This window comes from Oncorhynchus kisutch, unplaced genomic scaffold, assembly GCF_002021735.2.
Source record: "Oncorhynchus kisutch isolate 150728-3 unplaced genomic scaffold, Okis_V2 scaffold774, whole genome shotgun sequence".
Taxonomy (NCBI): Eukaryota; Metazoa; Chordata; class Actinopteri; order Salmoniformes; family Salmonidae; genus Oncorhynchus; species Oncorhynchus kisutch.
This window is the reverse complement of record NW_022262719.1, coordinates 13,599-37,249: the sequence shown is the minus strand read 5'-3', so window position 1 is coordinate 37,249 and position 23,651 is coordinate 13,599. Positions and strand designations below refer to the sequence as shown.

Below are 23,651 nucleotides of genomic sequence, written 5' to 3'. Positions count from 1 at the left end.
TACAAATTTATATTTTAAATACAATATAGACTAAATTGGTCATTTTCGGTCCAGAAACGTTAGGATGTACGACAACATTTAAAGTGTTTTAACTGTACATTATACATCGCACTACAAGTCACAGCATGCAACGCAAACCAAACAGGAAGAGATGTTAACAATTATTGTTTCGAGATGGTCGGCGCAAAGTCGAAGAATGCTTATTTTTCAAAAGATAAATTAATTGCGGCGGGATATCATTTTAATATTCAGTGTTGCGCTATACAAAAGTGTACAGAAAACATGTATAATACCATCCTTGCAATTATTTTATGCACGCTTAGTAAAGTTTAGAATGTGGTTCGCGTGGCAGAAATCTAATCAAAATCCGAAAAACTCTGTGCTACTTTTTCTTTTTTCAGATTGACCACTGCCAAGACCCCCGTGATCATTGAAAACCCAAACGCGGTGTCAACATGAATGAACAATTTCATGTCCTAAATGATGCTTACAGAAGTTTATTGTCGAGAACATCACCCAGCAAAATGAGTAGCCATGAGTTGGCATCCTCCATGTTCACATGTGTATGTGAACTGACTCTTGATGCCAGTGATGGTTATCATTCTCAGCATCAGGACCAGTCCAGAGATCTCCTAACGTCCTCCAAATATTCTCCAAACCCAAATGGAACTGAACTGGCTTGTCTTGTGTTGACTCTGGTGGAGAAAATAAGCTCCAAGCTGACATCTCAACAACTGTCTCAAGAAACCAGCCTTTACTTCAAAGATGTTTCTACAGTATTATTCCAGCATATGGATTTTATGTCCAAACTTGTGAGTTTGGTTTCCTGCATATAATTGGAAAATATATTTGTATTGTCCTTTGGGTTTGTTTATAGTAATAACATTTTTGTTTCCACCTCCCACAGGTTCACCTTGCCTGCTGCAAGGACAGGTTGCTGTCTCATCTAGCTGTAAAGAGTGTATCCTCCTATGTTATTTTTGAGCTGCGTTGCTTTGTGAGTTTTCTGATTGCTCTCATATCTTGTGTGATTTATGACTATATTGTATTGCATAGTCAAGTAAGTTATATTGAATACTAGTCAAGTAACTCTTGGAGTTCTGTGTGCATCAGACAGTCTCACATTATAGAACCCAAATCTGTCACCTGATACTGTAAAATCCTATTCACACACAGGCCTACCAGGCTTTATTTAAGCAGATTCTTACATTCAGTTCTCTCTTTTTTTTGACTAGAATACAGTCAACCAGATTTGGGAATGGAAGTGCTTGCAAGTGCTCCAGAACCCTTGCTCTGGCACCGAACTGGATGCATCCACATGGTCACTTACCACTGTCCTGAAAGCAGTTCTAAAAGAAACATCAGAATATGAACCTGGTATTGAAACACAATTCATCCATCAATTGTACCAACATGTGTCTTTTATTTGACTCCAAATAAGTTCCACTTGGTGCCAAATCCTATGTATTTACCATGTATTTACGTGGTAGTTAGGCCACATAGGCTGGAATAGTGTAACTACAGTGTGGCTATGAGTGTTGACATTGTAATTGTATTCTACCTACCTATGCATCTTCCATGTCAATACAATGTACATTGGTTTTAGCCACAGTGGGGCCTTCTCTTTCTTTTCCCCTCAGGGACTGTGGAGAAACTTCTTGCCACATTCGACACAGCTCTCACTGCTGCTTACTCCCAGCTTGTCCCTGTAGAGAGTCTGGGCCATGGGAACTCTGCGTCATACCCCAGTAGTAACACGGCAGACTGGGCTACAACTCTGACTAACCTCCTAGACTTACTAGAAGTGCTCACTGCAGCCAGGTTCAAACTAAGCACCACCAGTGTCTGTTTCACCAGCTCAAGGCTCTCCCTCGTACAGGCATCGGCGCTACTGCGGATAGTCGACTCTCATGTCCACTACTTTGTGAAGAAACAAGTGCTTCTGCTTTTAAAGAGGATTCTCCTTCAGAAGGCAGGCGAGGACATGGGTTTTGGCGAGGCGTCCTCCCTAACGCATGGAGATGATCACATGACCAGTGACATTCTTACACTAGCTGATGATGTGTTGCTGGCAGTGCACACTGATTGGTTACAGTGTGTTCCAGTGGAATCGGCGGCCATTTTCTTTGGAGGGACAGGCCAATCGTGTGGAGGGAGCAGTGATGCGTTCGATCATGTGATGCTGAGGGCTGTTAGTCTAGTTGTGCTCAAGTCACTGGAATACAAAATCCAATCTGCTGGTGGGAAAGGTAATATAGGACTATTTGTAAATGTTATTAACCATATCTACGCTAGGCACAATGTTTATTCTACCTTAAAGGTAGACTCAGCGAAATGATGTTGCCACGAGCAGCACCGCAGATATTGAGAAGAGAGACATGCAATAATTCTCTCTCACACAGTCATTCACAGTATCTGTGCATGTGTTCGCTTTGCTCTGTTTGAGCGTGGTAGCCACGGTACCAAAACAGCGATGTTGAGCCTCGTGGAAGTTGTTGCAGGAATTGACCCACTATGCTGTTTACTTTCTGCATCTGTCATATCACTGAGTCCAACTTTAACATGACTAGTTTCTAAAGCTCAAATAATCAGAAGGAGAAAAACATCATGATGACAGGAACGATAATTCAGACAGATGTATGCAATAGGGGGCAATGTTTCCCAACACATAACACACAAGAACAGTATTTCACTATAAGTATTGTCTCTTTCAAGGCAAAAGTTCATCAGGTCCCCTAACCTCAGGTCTAGAATCAGATTACCCTACCCAGATCCAAACCTTAACCATTATGGCTGTGAAAATATCTGATCTGGAATCAGTGGGTAGAGGCAACTTCTACCCACTCTGACCATTCACTTGTCTCTGGTCCCACAGGTGTATGTAATACCATAGGCATCCATGGCTATTTAAGTGCGTTGCTGCTGTTCCTGAGGCAGCGTGGGGTCCAGCTGAAGCAGGGATCTCACTCCTGCTGCTGGGTGTCCTTGGTGTTTGGAGAGCAGGACGACGACATGATGGAAGCAGCAAAGGCTTTACTCCTACTATACCTCCATCACAGGTACCATACAACCTAATACATACCGTCATTATGTTTTTTATTTCACCTTTATTTAACCAGGTAGGCTAGTTGAGAACAAGTTCTCATTTACAACTGTGACCTGACCAAGATAAAGCAAAGCAGTGCGACAAAAAACAACACAGAGTTACACATAAACAAACGAATAGTCAATAACACAATAAAATAAATACAATAAATAGGCCAAAGTAGCGAAGTAATTACAATTTAGCAAATTAACACTGGAGTGATAGATGTGCAGATGATGATGTGCAAGTAGAAATGCTGGTGTGAAAAAGAGCAAAAAAAAAGTATATAAAAACAATATGGGGATGAGGTAGGTAGTTGGATGGGCTATTTACAGATGGGCTGTATACAGCTGCAGTGATCGGTAAGCTGCTCAGATAGCTGATACTTAAAGTTAGTGAGGGAGATATAAGTCTCCAGCTTCAGCGATTTTTGCAATTCATTCCAGTCGTTGGCAGCAGAGAACTGAAAGGAAAGGCGGCCAAAGGAGGTGTTGGCTTTGGGGATGACCAGTGAGATATACCTGCTGGAGCATGTGCTACGGTTGGGTGTTATGGTGACCAGTGAGCTGAGATAAGGCAGAGCTTTACCTAGCAAAGACGTATTGATGACCTGGAGCCAGTGGGTCTGGCAACGAATATGTAGCGAGGGCCAGCCAACGAGAGCATACACGTCGCAGTGGTGGGTGGTATATGGGGCTTTGATGACAAAACAGATGGCACTGTGATAGACTGCATCCGGTTTGCTGAGTAGGGTGTTGGAGGCTATTTTGTAAATGACATCGCTGATGTCGAGGATCGGTAGTATAGTCAGTTCTACGAGGGTATGTTTGGAAGTGTGAGTGAACTAGGATTTGTTGCGAAATAGGAAGCCAATTCTAGATTTCATTTTGGATTGGAGGTGTTTGATATGAGTCTGGAAGGAGAGGTTACAGTCTAGCAAGACACCTAGGTATTTGTAGTAGTCCACATATTCTAAGTCAGAACCGTCCAGAGTAGTGATGCTAGTCGGGCGTGCCGGTGTGGGCAGTGATTGGTTGAATAGCATGCATTTAGTTTTACTAGCGTTTTCAGAGCGGTTGAAGGCCACAGAATGAGTGTTGTATGGCATTGAAGCTCGTTTGGAGGTTTGTTAACACAGTGTCCAAGGAAGGGCCAGATGTATACAGAATGGTGTCGTCTGCGTAGAGGTGGATCAAGGAATCACCCGTGCAAGAGCGACAAAAAGGCAGTATTTCTATGTGGCTTTCTTTTAGATGAATTCTGAATTGCAGTTTTGTCAGTGGTTGGTTTGATTCTGCTTATGAAAATCTGACATTTTGATATCTCTGATTATCTAAGATCAGTCACCCACATAAAGGAGTAGGTTGAGAACCTGATTGGACCAATTTCCCAGACACTGGACTAAAAACAATGCTCAATGCAGATGCTGGCAAATCCAGGATTAGTCTTATTTTGTGTCCGGGAAACAAGCCTATTATGTCCTTGAGATGTCTGACTCTTCTGTCTGTCTTCCTACAGAGTGTCGTCTGACCTGGAAGCTGATGCTGTGTGTGTTGTCGGCGGCAACCCCCACTGTCACTTTCTCTTCCTCCTCCGCAACATCTCCTTCGACCACAGCATTCTCCTCGATTTCCTAATCTCAACGGAAACCTGCTTCCTCGAGTACTTTGTCCGTTACCTAAAACACCTCCGGGACGACTGGGAAGGCTTCCGAACGGTCTGTCAGAAGATAGATGGGTCGGACCGGTGTAAACTGAGCTGGAAGATTAGCCAGAAAGACGATCAACTATTGGACAACCTGAGAGAGGAACTCCAGCAGTCGTTGTGTGCCTCTCGTGGAATCGTGTCTACTTCCAGCCATTCTGGAGGATCAGTTACCTTCGTGGACCCAGAGCCAGCTCCATGTCTGCAGCCCAGCTTGTGTCTGCCTTCAGGGAGTGCAACTGCCCTGGCCTCTACTCCCCCTCTCCGTCTGGTGGACTACGGCAGCTCAGAGGAGTCTGAGACTGAGGACGGTGACCTCCCATCAGGCCTTACACAGGATAGGCTACACAGCGACTCTGTGGTTCACACACACAACAGCCACTCTTTTGATAGGACTGTTATGTGTCTGACAGAGCTCAGAGTGGTGGTGACTAGACTGCAGAGGAGGAGTCTGTTCCCTTACAATGCCACCTCGCTCTTGAAACTGCTGACACAGATTGAAGCGAAGAGATGTTGTCCACAGCGTTGAACTCCGTAATGATGTAATAAATGTTACATGGTGGTAAATGCATTTGGTCTCATTTGTAATATCTTGAGGGTTGTCCAATTCCTATAACTTTACATTTGCTTTTGGAAGATTCCTGGAATCAGGATGGAATAAGCATGAATTGTGGGAATCCTTCAACAGCGCCTTCTAGATTTCTTAAATGTATATTTTAATACTTTAACATTTTTCATGGCATCCTATTTGTGAATGGGATTCTCTTTTTGGGGACCTTGTGGTTGGATGGTAACTTAAGGTAAGCATTGTTTATGAAGGGATGGTTATGATGACCACTTCCTTTAATTTCCAACTACATTTGAATCATAAAGACGTTCCAAAAGCAACACGTCCTGTTTGCATGACCATCGTAAGTAAACACACACCTCTTTCAACTTTGTAGATTTTATTTTGGCTCCCTCTCTTCGGTCCATCCAAACGTCACTTAAACAAGTCAACAGAACGTCACTATTTTTCCCACCTGTCTCTGTTGATCTCCTTACTTCTGTTTTCACCTCGTTCTATGTTTTACTAGAGGGACTATTGTGTGGAGGAGTAGCTCCTATTCTCTTGTCTGCGTTATCTGGAGAACAATGCAAACAAGCCACAGATTGTCACCTGAGGGCACCTCTGACTGCAGGTAGCGGGGCTGTTCGTGTGTCTGTCTGTCTCATCTGTGTGTGTGTGTCTGTCTCATCTCTGTGTGTGTGTGTCTGTCTGTCTCATCTCTGTGTGTGTGTGTCAGTCTGTTTATCTCTCTTTGTGTGCCTCTCTATCTCTCTGTTTGTGTGTCTGTCTGTTTATCTCTCTGTGTGTGTGTCTGTCTGTCTCATCTCTGTGTGTGTGTGTCTGTCTGTTTATCTCTGTGTGTGTGTCTGTCTGTCTCATCTCTCTGTGTGTGTGTGTGTGTCTGTCTGTTTATCTCTCTCTGTGTGTGTGTGTTGCATCGTGACACTTCTCCATTATTGTCCCTCTACGACAACGTACCTGGAGGGGAAGGAAAACACTCCTGTCCAATTGTGCCGGAGCTGGGTGTGACCCTTTAAAGAATGTCAAACAAAGACAGGGAGAGGTAGTGAGGGAGAGGGAGCGAGGGAGAGAGAGTGAGGGAGAGAGAGCCTGCCTACTGAATGGAGGGACTGTCACGCCTGTTTGTTTCCCACAGTCAACATTACATCAACAGCTCTAGTGAGGACAGGACATACCTTACCTGGTTTCCCTACTGAGGGCGAGGACAGGACATACCTTACCTGGTTTCCCTACTGAGGGTGAGGACAGGACCTACCTTACCTGGTTTCCCTACTGAGGGTGAGGACAGGACATACCTTACCTGGTTTCCCTACTGAGGGTGAGGACAGGACAAACCTTACCTGGTTTCCCTACTGAGGGTGAGGACAGGACATACCTTACCTGGTTTCCCTACTGAGGGTGAGGACAGGACATACCTTACCTGGTTTCCCTACTGAGGGTGAGGACAGGACATACCTTACCTGGTTTCCCTACTGAGGGTGAGGACAGGACCTACCTTACCTGGTTTCCCTACTGAGGGTGAGGACAGGACATACCTTACCTGGTTTCCCTACTGAGGGTGAGGACAGGACATACCTTACCTGGTTTCCCTACTGAGGGTGAGGACAGGACATACCTTACCTGGTTTCCCTACTGAGGGTGAGGACAGGACATACCTTACCTGGTTTCCCTACTGAGGGTGAGGACAGGACATACCTTACCTGGTTTCCCTACTGAGGGTGAGGACAGGACCTACCTTACCTGGTTTCCCTACTGAGGGTGAGGACAGGACCTACCTTACCTGGTTTGCATATTGAGGGTGGAACGGTGGGAAGCCGTGTGGTATATTCTGTTTCCCTATGACCTTCATTGGATGGTTTCAGGGAATGTGCTGTAGGAGTGTTGTCTGGGGTCCTCTACCTGGGATGTGAATAGCTATCGTTGGTTTTCTGTTGTTTTACACCTGTCCTCGTTAACGGAGGAGCGGGTTTCAACTCGCGTCTGTCCCAAGCAACCTGTGGGAGTTGTATGAGTGAGGTTGATGTTAAATCGTCTCGTTCAGGTGAGCATGTTCCCCTGTTAGAGGAGCTAAGCTTTATCTTACATGTTAGGATTGGACTGAATAGACCCTCTGTTTTCTTAGTAGGTCAGTGAGTGTATAGAGATTCTCCACCTAAGGCTTTTCTGAACGCTCTCGAGGTTGATTGATTTATAGTTTTGTAACCGGCCTAAACTCAAACTATGATGGATCTCTGGCACTTTAGCTGGATCGCCCACGTGAAGTCATCAGCATTCAACCAGTGAAGTGTAATTACCATTTTGGTTTAAATGGAACTATAAAACATCTCCAAATGTAATCAGAGTTTTAAGATAACTCTTGACTGGTTTTACTCTAAAAATGTTTGTGTTTGGAGAGCATGTACTCATGGAAACGGATTGCTTTACAGTTAACAGTGCCTGTCACAGTTCTTTGGGATATCTAGTGGTGTGTGTGTGTGTGTGTGTGTGTGTGTGTGTGTGTGTGTGTGTGTGTGTGTGTGTGTGTGTGTGTGTGTGTGTGTGTGTGTGTGTGTGTGTGTGTGTGTGTGTGTGTGTGTGTGTGTGTGTGTGTGTGTGTGTGTGTGGAATGAGGAAAACACTATTTTATCCTCCCTTTCACCTTTTGGCCTCCTATTCTGCACTTAGTTGTACGTTTTGGACTGAACAGTCATTTTCAGGGTTAAAATCTAAAGATCATCTTTGATACATTGGAGCCATTGTTTTTTCAATCATTAAAATACTATGTGAGTTGAGCATACAGTCTGTTGTAGGTTCTGTCTTAATCATGTCTCTGTATACATGTATAACGTCTTTCCCACTCAGTCATATTCTGCAAACCTCTTGCGTGATGTATGTATTTGATCTCTTCATGCACGTCAAAGATAATAAATCACTCCCTCGTTCTGGTATGCTTCCCTACCGACAAACATTTATCATGCTTGAGAAAGTTGATGAAAAAGGTACGATACCAGTACAGTTGAACCCTGTGCCCCTGTATGTGGGATGGAGAGAGAGAGCGGAGAGCAACAGAGAGAGAGAGAGACCAGGGAGAGAGAGAGTCAGAGGAGAGAAAGAGATGGACAGATACCAGCGGGAGAGAGAAAGAAACAGAGAGACCAGGGAGGGAGAGGAGAAAGAGAAGGAAACATATACAATATGCAGACAGAGTGTGCTTTGTCATGTTCTTCACTGACTGAATGTCTGAATCCCCAGATGATCTTCAACAGAACGCTAACAATGCAAAAGGCCTTCCTTATCGGCTGTGTTCTACCGCTAATACACACTGCCCATCGCTCTATGGACTAGTCCGAGGTGACTAGGTTGTCTAGCATGGCTGCTAGTATAGGATAAACTGTAATGTTCCCCCAGGTGAAAATAGTCTTAGACACACAGTACTGCTGTATACATGATAAACACTGTACATTACATCCTCAACATAATACCTACCCTACATTGAATATTACCCATGTCATACACATTGAACTCATCTCATACAGCAACATACACCATACATATCGCACACTGCCATTCCAGAATGTTCTCTCAGTGGCATACTAACACAGGTCAGTTGGACTTATTGTTGTTCAGGTGTTGATAGACAGGTACTTGATAGACAGGTGTTTGATAGGTAGTTTGTATCTGTTGTAGTAAAACAAACATACAGGTACTCAGGCTAGGTAGTGCCAGTATGTAATATGCTTGGCGCCACAATATTATCTTCAAATCATAATGCAATTGCGTCACAGATGTGTAATCAGTGCAAGATAAGGTTAAACGCATAGACACAGAATTACTAGAAAGGACATTGCCCATCAGTCCACAGCAATATAACTAGTATTCAATTTCTGTGGTTAAAAGGTTGTTTTGTTGTTCCATTTCGACCTGTAGATGTGTTTGGTTGGTGGTTCCATTGTCTCCGCAAAGACATTGTGATGTGGCGTTGTTGTTATGTTTTTTCAGGGCAGTGAAATGTGCTGAGTTACACACTGACTATACAGAACACTGCAGAGAGCCCTGGGATGTGCTGAGTTACACACTGACTATACAGAACACTGCAGAGAGCCCTGGGATGTGCTGAGTTACACACTGACTATACAGAACACTGCAGAGAGCCCTGGGATGTGCTGACATCAGCAGTGATGTCATCAAAATGGACCCCATGGGGGCAACGAGTCTCACACACAAATGTGAGCACGTCACACACACACACACACACACACACACACACACATCAGTGTGAAAGACTAAATGACAAGAAGAGTAAATAGTCTGCACTCGTTTAGGGGCGTGTGTGTGTGTCATCAGAATCTGCCCAGGGCCATAGAGGCCCCCTATTGATATTGTTGACATTATTCACTAGTAGTTTGTTTTCCCTTCACATGAATCAGTCTGTACGTTAGGGATTATCAACTAGATTCAGCCTAGGAATGATTACTTCCTTGTGTGGATGGTTGGTGTGTAGACTGCAAATTGACCGCAAGAAGCCCAAACCGATATAATATGTGACTAAGACATCATTTCAATCCTTGCTTACGTTTATATACGCCACGGCTCTACTAGGCGTGGGAATACTTGGGAACACATTTACAACATTAAAATCACTTGGAGGTGATTTCATGCTGTTTTTACAGTCTTTATGTCCAACAATAAATAAATAATTGGGCTGAACACTTGGGGGGCCTAATAAAACCCCCCATTGGGGGAACCCTGCTGTATGTCAACTCACTGCCATCTGGGATTCGAAGAACTCCATAACTCTTGTACCATGACTTGACCACTAGGGGTTGTGATCCGTTTCAGCGTTGATCTTGGTTTAGACAAAACGACAAAGAAAAAGTCTAGTCTGTGATTTACTGGGATATATGTTGCTAGGCTGCAGCCCTCGATTTCATTAACTACCGCTGCCAGTGATGTTTTCTCTGCTGACGTGTGTGTGTTGGACAAGGTGTGGGGAAGCATCTTGAGAAAGAGGCGAAGGCTGTTGTGTCAATATTTGTATTGGAAATAAAGAACTGCATGTGCACTTGACTGGAGTGACCTAGGTTATACACACCCACACTATCTACACGACCTACAGCACTGGTGTCCAACGAACTCATCAACTCATGTTGTAAAATGGTATCAAATCTGACTGATAGTGAATGAATGCACTCTTGATATCCGGATCTAGTGATTTATGAACAATATATCATGATCAATTCCTGGTTAATAAATAAAGTACATGCAAATGCAAACTTCACCCAATTCTAAGTTCAACCCCTTAACTGTAATCCTATTGGTTCAACTGCCATGTCAGTCTGCCAGATTAGAACAAATACCAACATGTGTTTTTCTCTTGGACATCATTGCACAGGCAATAGAACAGCAGAATAGTGTACTGCAATTTTACTTTGCGACACTCTTCACCTTCTTTGACAAAACAAACAATAACAGCGGCCGTGGGGCGGACAGTGGCTCTGTTTCCTCTACTGCAGATTCCATTTTTAAGGGTCAATCGGCGATTTGGGACTTCTGTTTTTTAGACTTATAAATTAACAGTATATACACATTGTTCCTTGAAGAATATAACTTTTATAGGTGCCTTATCAGATCAGTTCAATTGCCTAACCCCATCAGAACCCAAAATATTTGTTTGTTTGTTTTACTCTTGTTTTGTTTGTAAACAGTGTACTTGTAAACAAACTGTATTGCTTCAAAACATGGTTAAAGCTGCATTCTATACCTTTGTGCTCAACCTGACAGAATTCAGATATAGATGGGAGTTATAGATCTGTCATTCTATACCATTGTGCTCAACCTGACAGAATTCAGATATAGATGGGAGTTATAGATCTGTCATTCTATACCTTTGTGCTCAACCTGACAGAATTCAGATATAGATGGGAGTTATAGATCTGTTATTCTATACCTTTGTGCTCAACCTGACAGAATTCAGATATAGATGGGAGTTATAGATCTGTCATTCTATACCTTTGTGCTCAACCTGACAGAATTCAGATATAGATGGGAGTTATAGATCTGTTATTCTATACTTTTGTGCTCAACCTGACAGATTTCAGATATAGATGGGAATTATAGATCTGCTATTCTATAGCTTTGTGCTCAACCTGACAGAATTCAGATATAGATGGGAGTTATAGATCTGTCATTCTATAGCTTTGTGCTCAACCTGACAGAATTCAGATATAGATGGGAGTTATAGATCTGTTATTCTATACCTTTGTGCTCAACCTGACAGAATTCAGATATAGATGGGAGTTATAGATCTGTTATTCTATACCTTTGTGCTCAACCTGACAGAATTCAGATATAGATGGGAGTTATAGATCTGTCATTCTATACCTTTGTGCTCAACCTGACAGAATTCAGATATAGATGGGAGTTATAGATCTGTTATTCTATACTTTTGTGCTCAACCTGACAGATTTCAGATATAGATGGGAATTATAGATCTGCTATTCTATAGCTTTGTGCTCAACCTGACAGAATTCAGATATAGATGGGAGTTATAGATCTGTCATTCTATAGCTTTGTGCTCAACCTGACAGAATTCAGATATAGATGGGAGTTATAGATCTGTTATTCTATACCTTTGTGCTCAACCTGACAGAATTCAGATATAGATGGGAGTTATAGATCTGTTATTCTATACCTTTGTGCTCAACCTGACAGAATTCAGATATAGATGGGAGTTATAGATCTGTCATTCTATACCTTTGTGCTCAACCTGACAGAATTCAGATATAGATGGGAGTTATAGATCTGTTATTCTATACTTTTGTGCTCAACCTGACAGATTTCAGATATAGATGGGAATTATAGATCTGCTATTCTATAGCTTTGTGCTCAACCTGACAGAATTCAGATATAGATGGGAGTTATAGATCTGTCATTCTATAGCTTTGTGCTCAACCTGACAGAATTCAGATATAGATGGGAGTTATAGATCTGTCATTGTCATTGAAGCAATTCCATGTACACTATTTCTAAGCTTCCCCTCTTTAAGTTTCCTTTTCACATTTTTTTACTTAGCATTTCGTACCCCAGGCTCAAACTGCTGAAAATACTATGTTTTTTGGATGTTGAAAATATATTTCACAGCGGTTTAGATGGTACAATGATTGCAAACAATGTAAACAATGTCTTTGAGGTGCTGGATATAAAAACATCTATTCAGCAAATGATTGAAAGAGACTCTGCACACTGCAATCTTGCTCCCATGTGGTTTATTGGCGACATTGTTTCCACTTTACCTTAGGTCTTCATCAGGCCTCACTTGATAACAGTGGTGGCTGGTGGCACGTTAAATCGGAAGACGAGAGCTTAGTATGGCTGGAACGGAATAAATGGAATGGTATCAAACACTTGTTCCATGTTTCTGTAAGCATTCCATTCACACCATCTCAGCCATTACTATGAGCTGTCCTCTCCTCACCAGCCTCCTCTGTTCCATAACGTGATACCTATTGACATGTGTTTTCTAACATAACGCTCCTCTTCTACCCCTGTGTCGTTAGGATGATTGACACCTTATACGAGTGGATCTGGTGGGACCGCTTCTGGCTGCCAGTCAACCTGACCTGGGCGGACCTAGAGGACCGAGATGGGCGTGTCTACGCCAAAGCCTCTGACCTCTATGTGACGTTGCCTTACGCCATAGGCTTCCTACTGGTCAGATACCTGTTCGAAAGGTGAGCTTGCTGAACATATAGGGGCAGTTTCCCAAACAAAGATTAAGCCTTGACTAAGAAACATGTTCTCCTGTAGTCCTGGCTCAGTTAGTAGAGCATGGCGCTTGCATTGCCAGGATTGAGGGTTTAATTCCCGGGACCAGCCATACCTAAAATGTATGCTCACTTGACTGTATGTGGCTTTGGATAGAAGTCTGCTAAATGGCAGGTACAGCGCAGTGGAAAAGTATAGGCCTCCTTTCTGATTTTTGATACTGAATGTTATCAGATCTTCAACCAAAACCTCATTTTAGATAAAGGCAACCTGAGAGTACAAATAGCACAAAAAAAAATGGATTCTTATTTTATTTATTTAATTAACAAAGTTATCCAACACCCAATTGTCCTGTGTGAAAAAAGTCATTTCCCCCTTGCACTCAATAACTGGTTGTGCCACCTTTATCTGCCATGACTGCAAGCAAAACACTTCCTGTAGTTGTTGATCAGTCTCTCACATCGCTGTGGAGGAATTTTGTCCCACTCTTGCATGCAGGACTGCTTTAATTCAGCGACATTTGTGGGTTTTCAAGCATGAACTGCTCGTTTCAAGTCCTGCCACAGCATCTCAATTGGGATTAGGTCTGGACTTTGGCCAGGCCATTCCAAAACTTAAAATGTGAGATTTTTTGCCATTTTCATGTAAACTTGATTGTGTGTTTTGGATCATTGTCTTGCTGCATGACCCAGCTGTGCTTCAGTTTCAGCTCACAGACGGATGGCCTAACATTCTTCTGTAGAATTCTGTGATACAGAGCAGAATTCATGGCTTCTTCTATTAAGGCAAGTCGTCCAGCTACCTGATTCCTGAGGCAGCAAAGCATCCCCAAACCATCACACTACCAACACCATGCTTGACAGTTGGTATGAGATTCTTACTGTGGAATGCAGTGTTTGGTTTTCTCCAGACATAATGGGACCCATCTCATCTAACCAGTTGACTCAAGTTTGCCAAAAAGCACCTGGAAGCACCTGGATGATCATCAAGACTCTTGGAAGGATGCTCTATGGACAGATGAGTCAAAAGTATCACTTTTTGGACGTCATGGGTCTATTAGGTTTGAGTGCCTTGCTCAAGGGCACGTTGACAGAGCCTTGTCGGCTTGTGGATTCGTACCAGCAGCCTTTAGGTTACTGGCCCAATGCTCTAATCACTAGGCTACCTGCCACACATTGCAGCTAAAGGACGCACAACCAGTTATTGAGTCTAAGGGGGCCTTACTTTTTCACACAGGGCATTGGGTGTTGCATAACTTTGTTTATGAAATAAGTATGTCATTGTTGTGTTGTTTGTTCACTCGGGTTCCTTTATCTAATATTAAGATTTGGTTGAATATCTGGTAACATTCAGTATAAACAATATGTGAAAGTAGAGAAAATTAGCAAATACTTTTTCACATCACTGTAATATATTATATTTTGTTCAATGGAGATTTTCCATTGAAATGGTTTCTAGTCCAGGACAATGCTGTGTCCAGAGAACCGGCTCATACTCCGTGTTGTTTATATACTACTGAACCATGTTGAGTTCAAACCTCTACCTCACTGTCTCCCTACACCATAGAATTCCTACTCATCAGATACCAGTTTGAAAGGAGAGCTCGCTGAACAAAAAAAGCCCCTTTTATAGGTTGCTACAGGGAAGTAGATGTTAAGTTACAATTTAGCCTGCTTTGCTACAGTGTTTGTGCGTGTGTGCATTCAAGTTTATTCAAGTTAATTTAGTTGGAGGCAATGATTCTCGTTTGCCGTGTAGTTAATCTCACCTGTGGTAACTTGCATGTGCCTACAAGGTAAAAATTCTACCAGTTTTGAAAATGAAAAAATCTGAACATTCTGCCCCATTGTAAAGTCCAATGTATTTAACTGCGTTTGTATGTTGTCCCCCAGGTTGATAGCCACGCCTCTAGCAGCCTCAGTGGGGATCCGGGAGAAGGCCAGACTGAGAGTACCAGACAACCCCATCCTCGAACTCTACTATCTCTCTCACTCCAGAAACCCTGGCCAGGTATTAACCCTACATATTAGAAATCACACTTACACCTTTTACAAATAGACCTAATTATTAGTGTCAATATTCAACGTCATTGCACTATGAGATCATACACATTCTAATGAATAGTACAAACCCTGCCCATCTGTCACTCTGGTCAAACCCTGCCCATCTGTCACTCTGGTCAAACCCTGCCCATCTGTCACTCTGGTCAAACCCTGCCCATCTGGCACCCTGCCAAAACCCTGCGTATCTGTCACTCTGGTCAAACCCTGCCCATCTGTCACTCTGGTCAAACCCTGCCCATCTGTCACTCTGGTCAAACCCTGCCCATCTGGCACCCTGCCAAAACCCTGCGTATCTGTCACTCTGGTCAAACCCTGCCATCTGGCACCCTGCCTATCTGACACTCCTGAAATCCTGGTTGGAGGATGCTGATGCTCTGACCAACTCATTGGCCATGTGGTTAGAGTGTCAGCCCTGTGATTGGAAGGTTGGGGGTTTGATCCCTGGTCTAGTCATACCAAAGACAACAAATATTTCCTGACGCTGCTCTGCTAGGGAGTCAGCATTAAGGAGCTGGATTGTAGCATACGGCACTGCGATAGAAATTCAAGTAAATTTGGTTGGATTCAAGTGAATTCACCTGTCCAGGGGGTGTACTTGTATCATGTCCAGTTGCCTCAGGCTACAGGTATAGGGGATGGGCTCCAGCCCTGTGGGCCATTCTGGCTCAGACAGGGGTTCTATCATACAGTATATCTGCTGTTCAGACCTGTGATCGTGTACATCACCCAGATGTCCAGCTAACCAACCTCTAATGCAGATACTATGCTCCAGGCCAAATGTTTTGGTCCATGACTCACCATGTGGTCATGAGGGATGGTAATGTTTATCCACATGACTTTCGCCCTTTACCCATCTCTCCACATGAGGTGTGTGTGTGCGAGCGGATGTGTAAGTCTTTGTGTCAATGCGTCTATATGCGCTTGTGTGTGTACGCACACACATTTGTGTGGCTATGTGTGCTTGTGTGTGCGAATTTCCACACATCTGTGTGCATCTGCGTGCGTGTGTGTGTGAGCCGCCTGATGTGTGTATATCATCAGACGGTCCTGACAGTCTTTGAGGGGATTATTGAAACCTCACACCACGAGACCTCTCTCTCAGATCTAAATACCCTGATGGTTATTTTGCTCATGGTCCAGTGTCTTACCGAAATCTCAAGTAGCCAGCGAAATGAAACAAGTAGCCAGCTAGTGGGGACAAATTTGCTCTACTAAGGTGAATTTGGTGACATCTGATTTACATCAATGAATTGAAGTCAACTTAGCATAAGGGTTAGTAGTCCTGTTTAGCTGGCAGCTGGCGCTAATCAAACACACTTGGTTCTGAACCCTCCCTACCTCCCTCCCTCCCAGGCAGTTATAGATGGTCTGTCTAAGAAGAGCGGCTGGTGCGTTAGGCAGGTGGAGCGCTGGTTCAGAAAGAGAAGAAACCAGGATCGTCCCGGAGTACTGAAGAAGTTCAGAGAGGCTAGGTAAAACTGTGTGTTGTGTGTGAGAGTATGTTTATTCCACATCTTCACCTTCACTCAGTAGTGGTTTTCTTCTTCTTATAGTATTGTCCCTTGTCTGTCTCGGTCTCTGTCTCTGTCTTGCAGTTGGAGGTTTGTGTTCTATCTGTTGGCGTTAATTGGAGGAGTTGTGTCCCTGTATGATGTGAGTAGTGACTCTAGTGATCCTCTGCTTCACAAACACAAGTCTTTACAAGATAGCGATTCAGTGCGTGTGGAGAGATTTCAAGATGTGGAGTGAGGTTACTGTGTCTTAACTCTGTTACATTCAGTACCACCAAAACACACAGCAAATACAAATTCCTAACACTTTATGATATGTTCTACACATCAAATGAACATCCTCAAAGTTGAACTTTAACAGGTTGTCCCAGGTAAAAGCAGGGAGGAGGTCAAAGTGGAAGACTCAATTGCTGGATAAAAATATTATCTGAGCTGAGCTGAAATGGAGAACTTCTTTTCAGTCCTTCTGCCCTGAAGTGAAGGAGGGGAGAGGCGGATAAGGGGAAGAGGGGAGGAGAGGACAGAGAGATGAGCTCTATGGGAATTTGACGGTGATGGCTTCAGCAAGTGTCTGAAGGCCTCGAGGGCAATGCCAGTTGAAATTGAAAGCATCATGATGAGATTGTCCTGTAATGTTCTTTAAAGATCACTGCATGTGTCTCCTTTTGTTTTGTTTTTCAGAAAGAATGGTTTTATGATACGTGGGAAGTGTGGAATGGATTTCCAAAACAGGTGTGTATGTGTGTGTGTGTGTGTGTGTGTGTGTGTGTGTGTGTTCTAGTACTGAGCAATTAGTGCTTTTTGAGGTCAGTTCGATTATTAATAAAATGATCAGGATTTCTGGTTTCTGTATGCATTATGTGGATTGAATGCTGAAACAACACAGAATAAAACAGTGAATAACAGTGCCATGATGGTAGTGACCGCCCTACTACATCGCACAGTTCAGGCTTGATCTGATTTCTCTCTAGAGAAACTGCACATTGACCTCACAGAAAAAAATCAAATAATTGAACTGACGTTGACCAATTAGTTGTTACATTTTTGGGCTAATCGCTCAGCGCTACTGGTCATTTACCAGGGTGATTTTGAAGAGCTTTCACACTCCCCTTACTCTTCTCACGTGTCTCCACACTAGTATAACCAACCAGGAAGAAAAACCACATATCATACTTGAACAGGCGCAGCTTGGCTGACGTTTCCTAACCATGTCCAGATCTCTGAGTCACACATAAAACATATACAACTAGTCGATAATGCTGATTCTCAGGTCCAAAATACACACGTCCATATTTAGTAGTGAGACTGTTTTTAAATGTATCTTTAACAAGTGGGGGAATGTGTGGCTTAGATTGCTGTTCAGTCTTTACTGGGTGCCAGGTTCTAATCAAAGGAATGATGATGTCACCCAAACTGGAACGGAGACAATAGGATTATGTTTGATCAGGCTCCACACCTAACAATGTTGCCTGGGGTTTAAAGCAGGTCACGTCCCAGGTGGCGCCTCCTAAAGTGTTGTTTAAAGTTTGCCACAAGCCACCTGGGAGACACACCAAACATGTGGAAGAAGGTGCTCTGGTCAGATGAAACCAAAATTGAACTTTTTGGCAACAATGCAAAACGTTATGTTTGGCGTAAAAGCAACACAGCGCATCACCCTGAACACACCATCCCCACTGTCAAACATGGTGGTGGCAGCATCATGGTTTGGGCCTGCTTTTCTTCAGCAGGGACAGGGAAGATGGTTAAAATTGATGGGAAGATGGATGGAGCCAAATACAGGACCATTCTGGAAGAAAACCTGATGGAGTCTGCAAAAGACCTGAGACTGGGACGGAGATTTGTCTTCCAACAAGACAATGATCCAAAACATAAAGCAAAATCTACAATGGAATGGTTCAAAAATAAACATATCCAGGTGTTAGAATGGCCAAGTCAAAGTCCAGACCTGAATCCAATCGAGAATCTGTGGAAAGAACTGAAAACTGCTGTTCACAAATGCTCTCCATCCAACCTCACTGAGCTCGAGCTGTTTTGCAAGGAGGAATGGGAAAAATGTCAGTCTCTCGATGTGCAAAACTGATAGAGACATACCCCAAGCGACTTACAGCTGTAATCGCAGCAAAAGGTGGCGCTACAAAGTATTAACTTAAGGGGGCTGAATAATTTTGCACACCCATATTTTTCAGTTTTTGATTTGTTAAAAAAGTTTGAAATATCCAATAATATTGTCGTTCCACTTCATGATTGTGTCCCACTTGTTGTTGATTCTTCACAAAAAAATACAGTTTTATATCTTTATGTTTGAAGCCTGAAATGTGGCAAAAGGTCGCAAAGTTCAAGGGGGCCGAATACTTTCGCAAGGCACTGTATTTATAAAGGCCTTTTTACATCAGCCGATGTTAAAGTGCTGTACAGAAACCCAGTCTAAAACCCCAAACAGCAAACAATGCAGATATAGAAGCACAGTGGCTAGGAAAAACTCCCTAGAAAGGCAGGAACCTAGGAGGAAACCTAGAGAGGAACCAGGCTCTGAGGTGTGACCATCGGGTGCTGGGTGGAGATTTTAACAGTGCATGGCCAAGATGTTCAAACGTTCATAGATGACCAGCAGGGTCAAATAATAATAATGACAGTGGTTGTAGAGGGTGCAACAGTTGGCTCAGTTGGCTTTTCATAGCCGTAACACGTCCGGTGAACAGATCAGGTTTCCATAGCCGCAGGCAGAACAGTTGAAATTGGAGCAGCAGTACGACCAAGTGGACTGGGGACAGCAAGGAGTCATCAGGCCAGGTAGTCCTGAGGCATGGTCCTAGGGCTCAGGTCCTCCGAGAGAAAGAGAGAGAGAGAATTAGAGAGAGCATACTTAAATTCACACAAGACACCGGATAAGACAAGAGAAATACTGCAGATATAACAGACTGACCTTAGCCCCCCGACACAAACTACTGCAGCATAATTACTGGCGGCTGAGACATGAGGGGACGGGAGACACTGTGGGCCCATCCGACTATACCTCCGGACAGGGCCAACCAAGCAGGATATAACCACACCACTAGAGGGATATCTTCAACCACCAACTTACTACTGAGAAAAGGCAGAGTATAGCCCACGAATATCTCCCCCCAGCACGAACCCGAGGGGTCTTGTGACTGCAGCGTACGTGTAGGTATGTACGGCAGGACCAAATCAGAAAGATAGGTAGGAGCAAGTCCATGTAATGCTTTGTAGGTTAGCAGTAAAACCTTGAAATCAGCCCTTGCCTTGACAGGAAGCCAGTATAGAGAGGCTAGCACTGGAGTAATATGATCAAATTTTGGGGTTCTTTTCAAGATTCCAGCAGCTGTTTTTTAGCACTAACTGAAGTTTATTTTGTGCTTTATCCGGGTAGCTGGAAAGGAGAGCATTGCAGTAGTCTAATCTAGAAGTGACAAAAGCATAGATTCATTTTTTGGCATCATTTTTGGACAGAAAGTTTCAGATGTTTCAGATGTTACGTAGATGGAAAAAACTGTCCTTGAAACAGGGGACTTTAAGTAGGATCTGCTGATCTATGACCAGTTGTCCCCTGTGTTATTCATTGTGATCTAAAAGTCCAAACTGATCTTAAATCATCACTCTACTCTAAGATGCTCGATGGCTACACTACTCTAAGATGCTCGATGGCTACACTACTCTAAGATGCTCGATGGTTACACTACTCTAAGATGCTCGATGGCTACACTACTCTAAGATGCTTGATGGCTACACTACTCTAAGATGCCCGATGGCTACACTACTCTAAGATGCTCGATGGCTACACTACTCTAAGATGCTCGATGGCTACACTACTCTAAGATGCTCGATGGCTACACTACTCTAAGATGCCCGATGGCTACACTACTCTAAGATGCTCGATGGCTACACTACTCTAAGATGCTCGATGGCTACACTACTCTAAGATGCTCGATGGCTACACTACTCTAAGATGCTCGATGGCTACACTACTCTAAGATGCCCGATGGCTACACTACTCTAAGATGCTCGATGGCTACACTACTCTAAGATGCTCGATGGCTACACTACTCTAAGATGCTCGATGGCTACACTACTCTAAGATGCTCGATGGCTACACTACTCTAAGATGCTCGATGGCTACACTACTCTAAGATGCTCGATGGCTACACTACTCTAAGATGCTCGAATGGCTACACTACTCTAAGATGCTCGATGGCTACACTACTCTAAGATGCTCGATGGCTACACTACTCTAAGATGCTCGATGGCTACACTACTCTAAGATGCTCGATGGCTACACTACTCTAAGATGCTCGATGGCTGCCCCAGCTAGAGACACTGTCTCCGTTCTAAATAGCTCCCTATTTAGTGCACTACTTTTGAACAGAGGCCTTTGCACTGTATAGGGAATACGGTGCCATTTCAGACGCAAACACTCAGGCATAGGAGAAGGGATTTGGAAAGCTCTTTGTTTGGAGTCGGTTCTGTTGGAATGTGATTCATTCATGGCACTGTAAGATTATGTTACCTGTTACTGGTGTTTCTCTCTCTCTCTCTCTCTCTCTCTCTCTCTCTCTCTCTCTCTCTATCTCTGTCTCTCTGTCTCTGTCTCTGTCTCTGTCTCTGTCTCTGTCTCTCTCTCTCTCTCCCTCTCTCTCTACACATCTTTCTCTCTCTCTCTACACATCTCTCTCTCTCTCTCTCCCTCTCTCTCTCTCTCTCTCTCTCTCTCTCTCTCCCTCTCTCTCTCTACACATCTGTCTCTGTCTCTGTCTCTGTCTCTCTCTCCCTCTCTCTCTCTACACATCTCTCTCTCTACACATCTCTCTCTCCCTCTCTCTACACACCTCTCTCTCTCTCTCTCTCTGTCTCTGTCTCTGTCTCTCTCTCTCTCTCTCTACACCTCTCTCTCTCTCTCTACACATCTCTCTCTCTCTCTACACACCTCTCTCTCTCTCTCTCTACACACCTCTCTCTCTTTTTCTCTCTACACACCTCTCTCTCTCTCTCTCTCTCTCTCTCTCTCTCTACACACCTCTCTCTCTCTCTACACACCTCTCTCTCTCTCTCTCTACACACCTCTCTCTCTCTCTCTCTCTCTCTACACACCTCTCTCTCTACACACCTCTCTCTCTCTGTCTCTGTCTCTGTTTCTCTCTCTCTGTCTCTCTCTCTACACACCTCTCTCTCTCTCTACACACCTTTCTCTCTCTCTCTCTACACACCTCTCTCTCTCTCCCTCTCTCTCTACACACCTCTCTCTCTCTCTCTCTACACATCTCTCTCTCTCTCTACACATCTCTCTCTCTCTCTCTACACACTCTCTCTCTCTCTCTCTCTCTGTCTTTCAATCAATTCAATTCAAGGGCTTTATTGGCATGGGAAACATGTGTTAACATTGCCAAAGCAAGTGAGGTAGACAACATACAAAGTGAATATATAAAGTGAAAAACAACAAAAATGAACAGTAAACATTACACATACAGAAGTTTCAAAACAGTAAAGACATTACAAATGTCATATTATATATATATACAGTGTTCTAACAATGTACAAATGGCTAAAGGACACAAGATAAAATAAATAAGCATAAATATGGGTTGTATTTACAATGGTGTTTGTTCTTCACTGGTTGCCCTTTTCTCGTGGCAACAGGTCACAAATCTTGCTGCTGTGATGGCACACTGTGGAATTTCACCCAGTAGATATGGGAGTTTTTCAAAATTGGATTTGTTTTCGAATTCTTTGTGGATCTGTGTAATCTGAGGGAAATATGTCTCTCTAATATGGTCATACATTGGGCAGGAGGTTAGGAAGTGCAGCTCAGTTTCCACCTCATTTTGTGGGCAGTGAGCACATAGCCTGTCTTCTCTTGAGAGCCAAGTCTGCCTACGGCGGCCTTTCTCAATAGCAAGGCTATGCTCACTGAGTCTGTACATAGTCAAGGCTTTCCTTAATTTTGGGTCAGTCACAGTGGTCAGGTATTCTGCCGCTGTGTACTCTCTGTGTAGGGCCAAATAGCATTCTAGTTTGCTCTGTTTTTTTGTTAATTCTTTCCAATGTGTTAAGTAGTTATCTTTTTGTTTTCTCATGATTTGGTTGGGTCTAATTGTGCTGCTGTCCTGGGGCTCTGTAGTGTGTGTTTGTGTTTGTGAACAGAGCCCCAGGACCAGCTTGCTTAGGGGACTCTTCTCCAGGTTCATCTCTCTGTAGGTGATGGCTTTGTTATGGAAGGTTTGTGAATCGCTTCCTTTTAGGTGGTTGTAGAATTTAACAGCTCTTTTCTGGATTTTGATAATTAGTGGGTATCGGCCCTAATTCTGCTCTGCATGCATTATTTGGTGTTCTACGTTGTACACGGAGGATATTTTTGCAGAATTCTGCGTGCAGAGTCTCAATTTGGTGTTTGTCCCATTTTGTGAAGTCTTGGTTGGTGAGCGGACCGTCTTTCTCTCTCTCTCTCTCTCTCTCTCTCTCTCTCTCTCTCTCTCTCTCTCTCTCTACACACACTCTCTCTCTCTCTCTCTCTCTACACACCCCTCTCTCTCTCTCTCTCTCTACACACCTCTCTCTCTCTCTACACACCTCTCTCTCTCTCTCTCTCTCTCTCTCTCTGTCTCTGTCTCTCTCTCTCTCTCTCTACACACCTCTCTCTCTCTCTCTCTCTATAGACTATGCTGGATTCTCAGTACTGGTACTACATCCTGGAGATGAGCTTCTATGGTTCGCTTCTCTTCAGAGTCACTTTTGATGTCAAGAGGAAGGTGAGAGTCGGGGATGCCAGTCCCTGCCAGCCCTATGGGCTTTTCTCAAGCTCTGCTTTCTTTCCCATACACCTGCATTATCTTCCACTCTCTGACCCGTTTAACTGAGAAGCTCTGCTTTCTCACATTAGTTACCTACTGCAGTTCTAATTAGATAGTGGCCTGCCTGCCACCTCTGACAGGCCAGCATATTAAATATCTTATGGAGATGAA

At 43.6% G+C, this 23,651-nt stretch overlaps 2 protein-coding genes across 2 annotated transcripts in view; both read left to right on the top strand.

Annotated features, from left to right (window-relative positions):
- The first annotated feature begins 129 nt into the window (after positions 1-129).
- LOC116361912 (protein Lines homolog 1) lies at positions 130-5,360 on the top strand. The gene is made up of 6 exons (XM_031816311.1): positions 130-812; positions 908-997; positions 1,236-1,377; positions 1,641-2,249; positions 2,876-3,059; positions 4,604-5,360. The coding sequence occupies exons 1-6, from the start codon at positions 456-458 to the stop codon at positions 5,316-5,318; spliced, it is 2,097 nt and encodes a 698-aa protein (XP_031672171.1). The 5' UTR covers positions 130-455; the 3' UTR covers positions 5,319-5,360.
- Positions 5,361-6,608: 1,248 nt separating this feature from the next.
- The window catches only part of cers3a (ceramide synthase 3a), a 29,716-nt gene continuing 12,673 nt past the window's right edge, over positions 6,609-23,651 (top strand). The window contains 7 exon segments of the mRNA XM_031816313.1: positions 6,609-7,118; positions 12,896-13,069; positions 14,996-15,113; positions 16,520-16,638; positions 16,762-16,819; positions 17,359-17,409; positions 23,346-23,438. Of these exon segments, the coding sequence (XP_031672173.1) occupies positions 12,897-13,069; positions 14,996-15,113; positions 16,520-16,638; positions 16,762-16,819; positions 17,359-17,409; positions 23,346-23,438 (612 nt within the window). The 5' untranslated portion in view covers positions 6,609-7,118; position 12,896.

What these genes read in the sequence shown, in the direction of transcription:
- LOC116361912 (XM_031816311.1), top strand. Translation starts at nt 456, where the DNA reads ATGAATGAACAATTTCATGTCCTAAATGATGCTTACAGAAGTTTATTG. An exon ending in TTTTTGAGCTGCGTTGCTTT is followed by an intron (nt 998 to 1,235) that starts GTGAGTTTTCTG and finishes TTTTTTGACTAG; the next exon opens with AATACAGTCAACCAGATTTG. An exon ending in CTACTATACCTCCATCACAG is followed by an intron (nt 3,060 to 4,603) that starts GTACCATACAAC and finishes GTCTTCCTACAG; the next exon opens with AGTGTCGTCTGACCTGGAAG.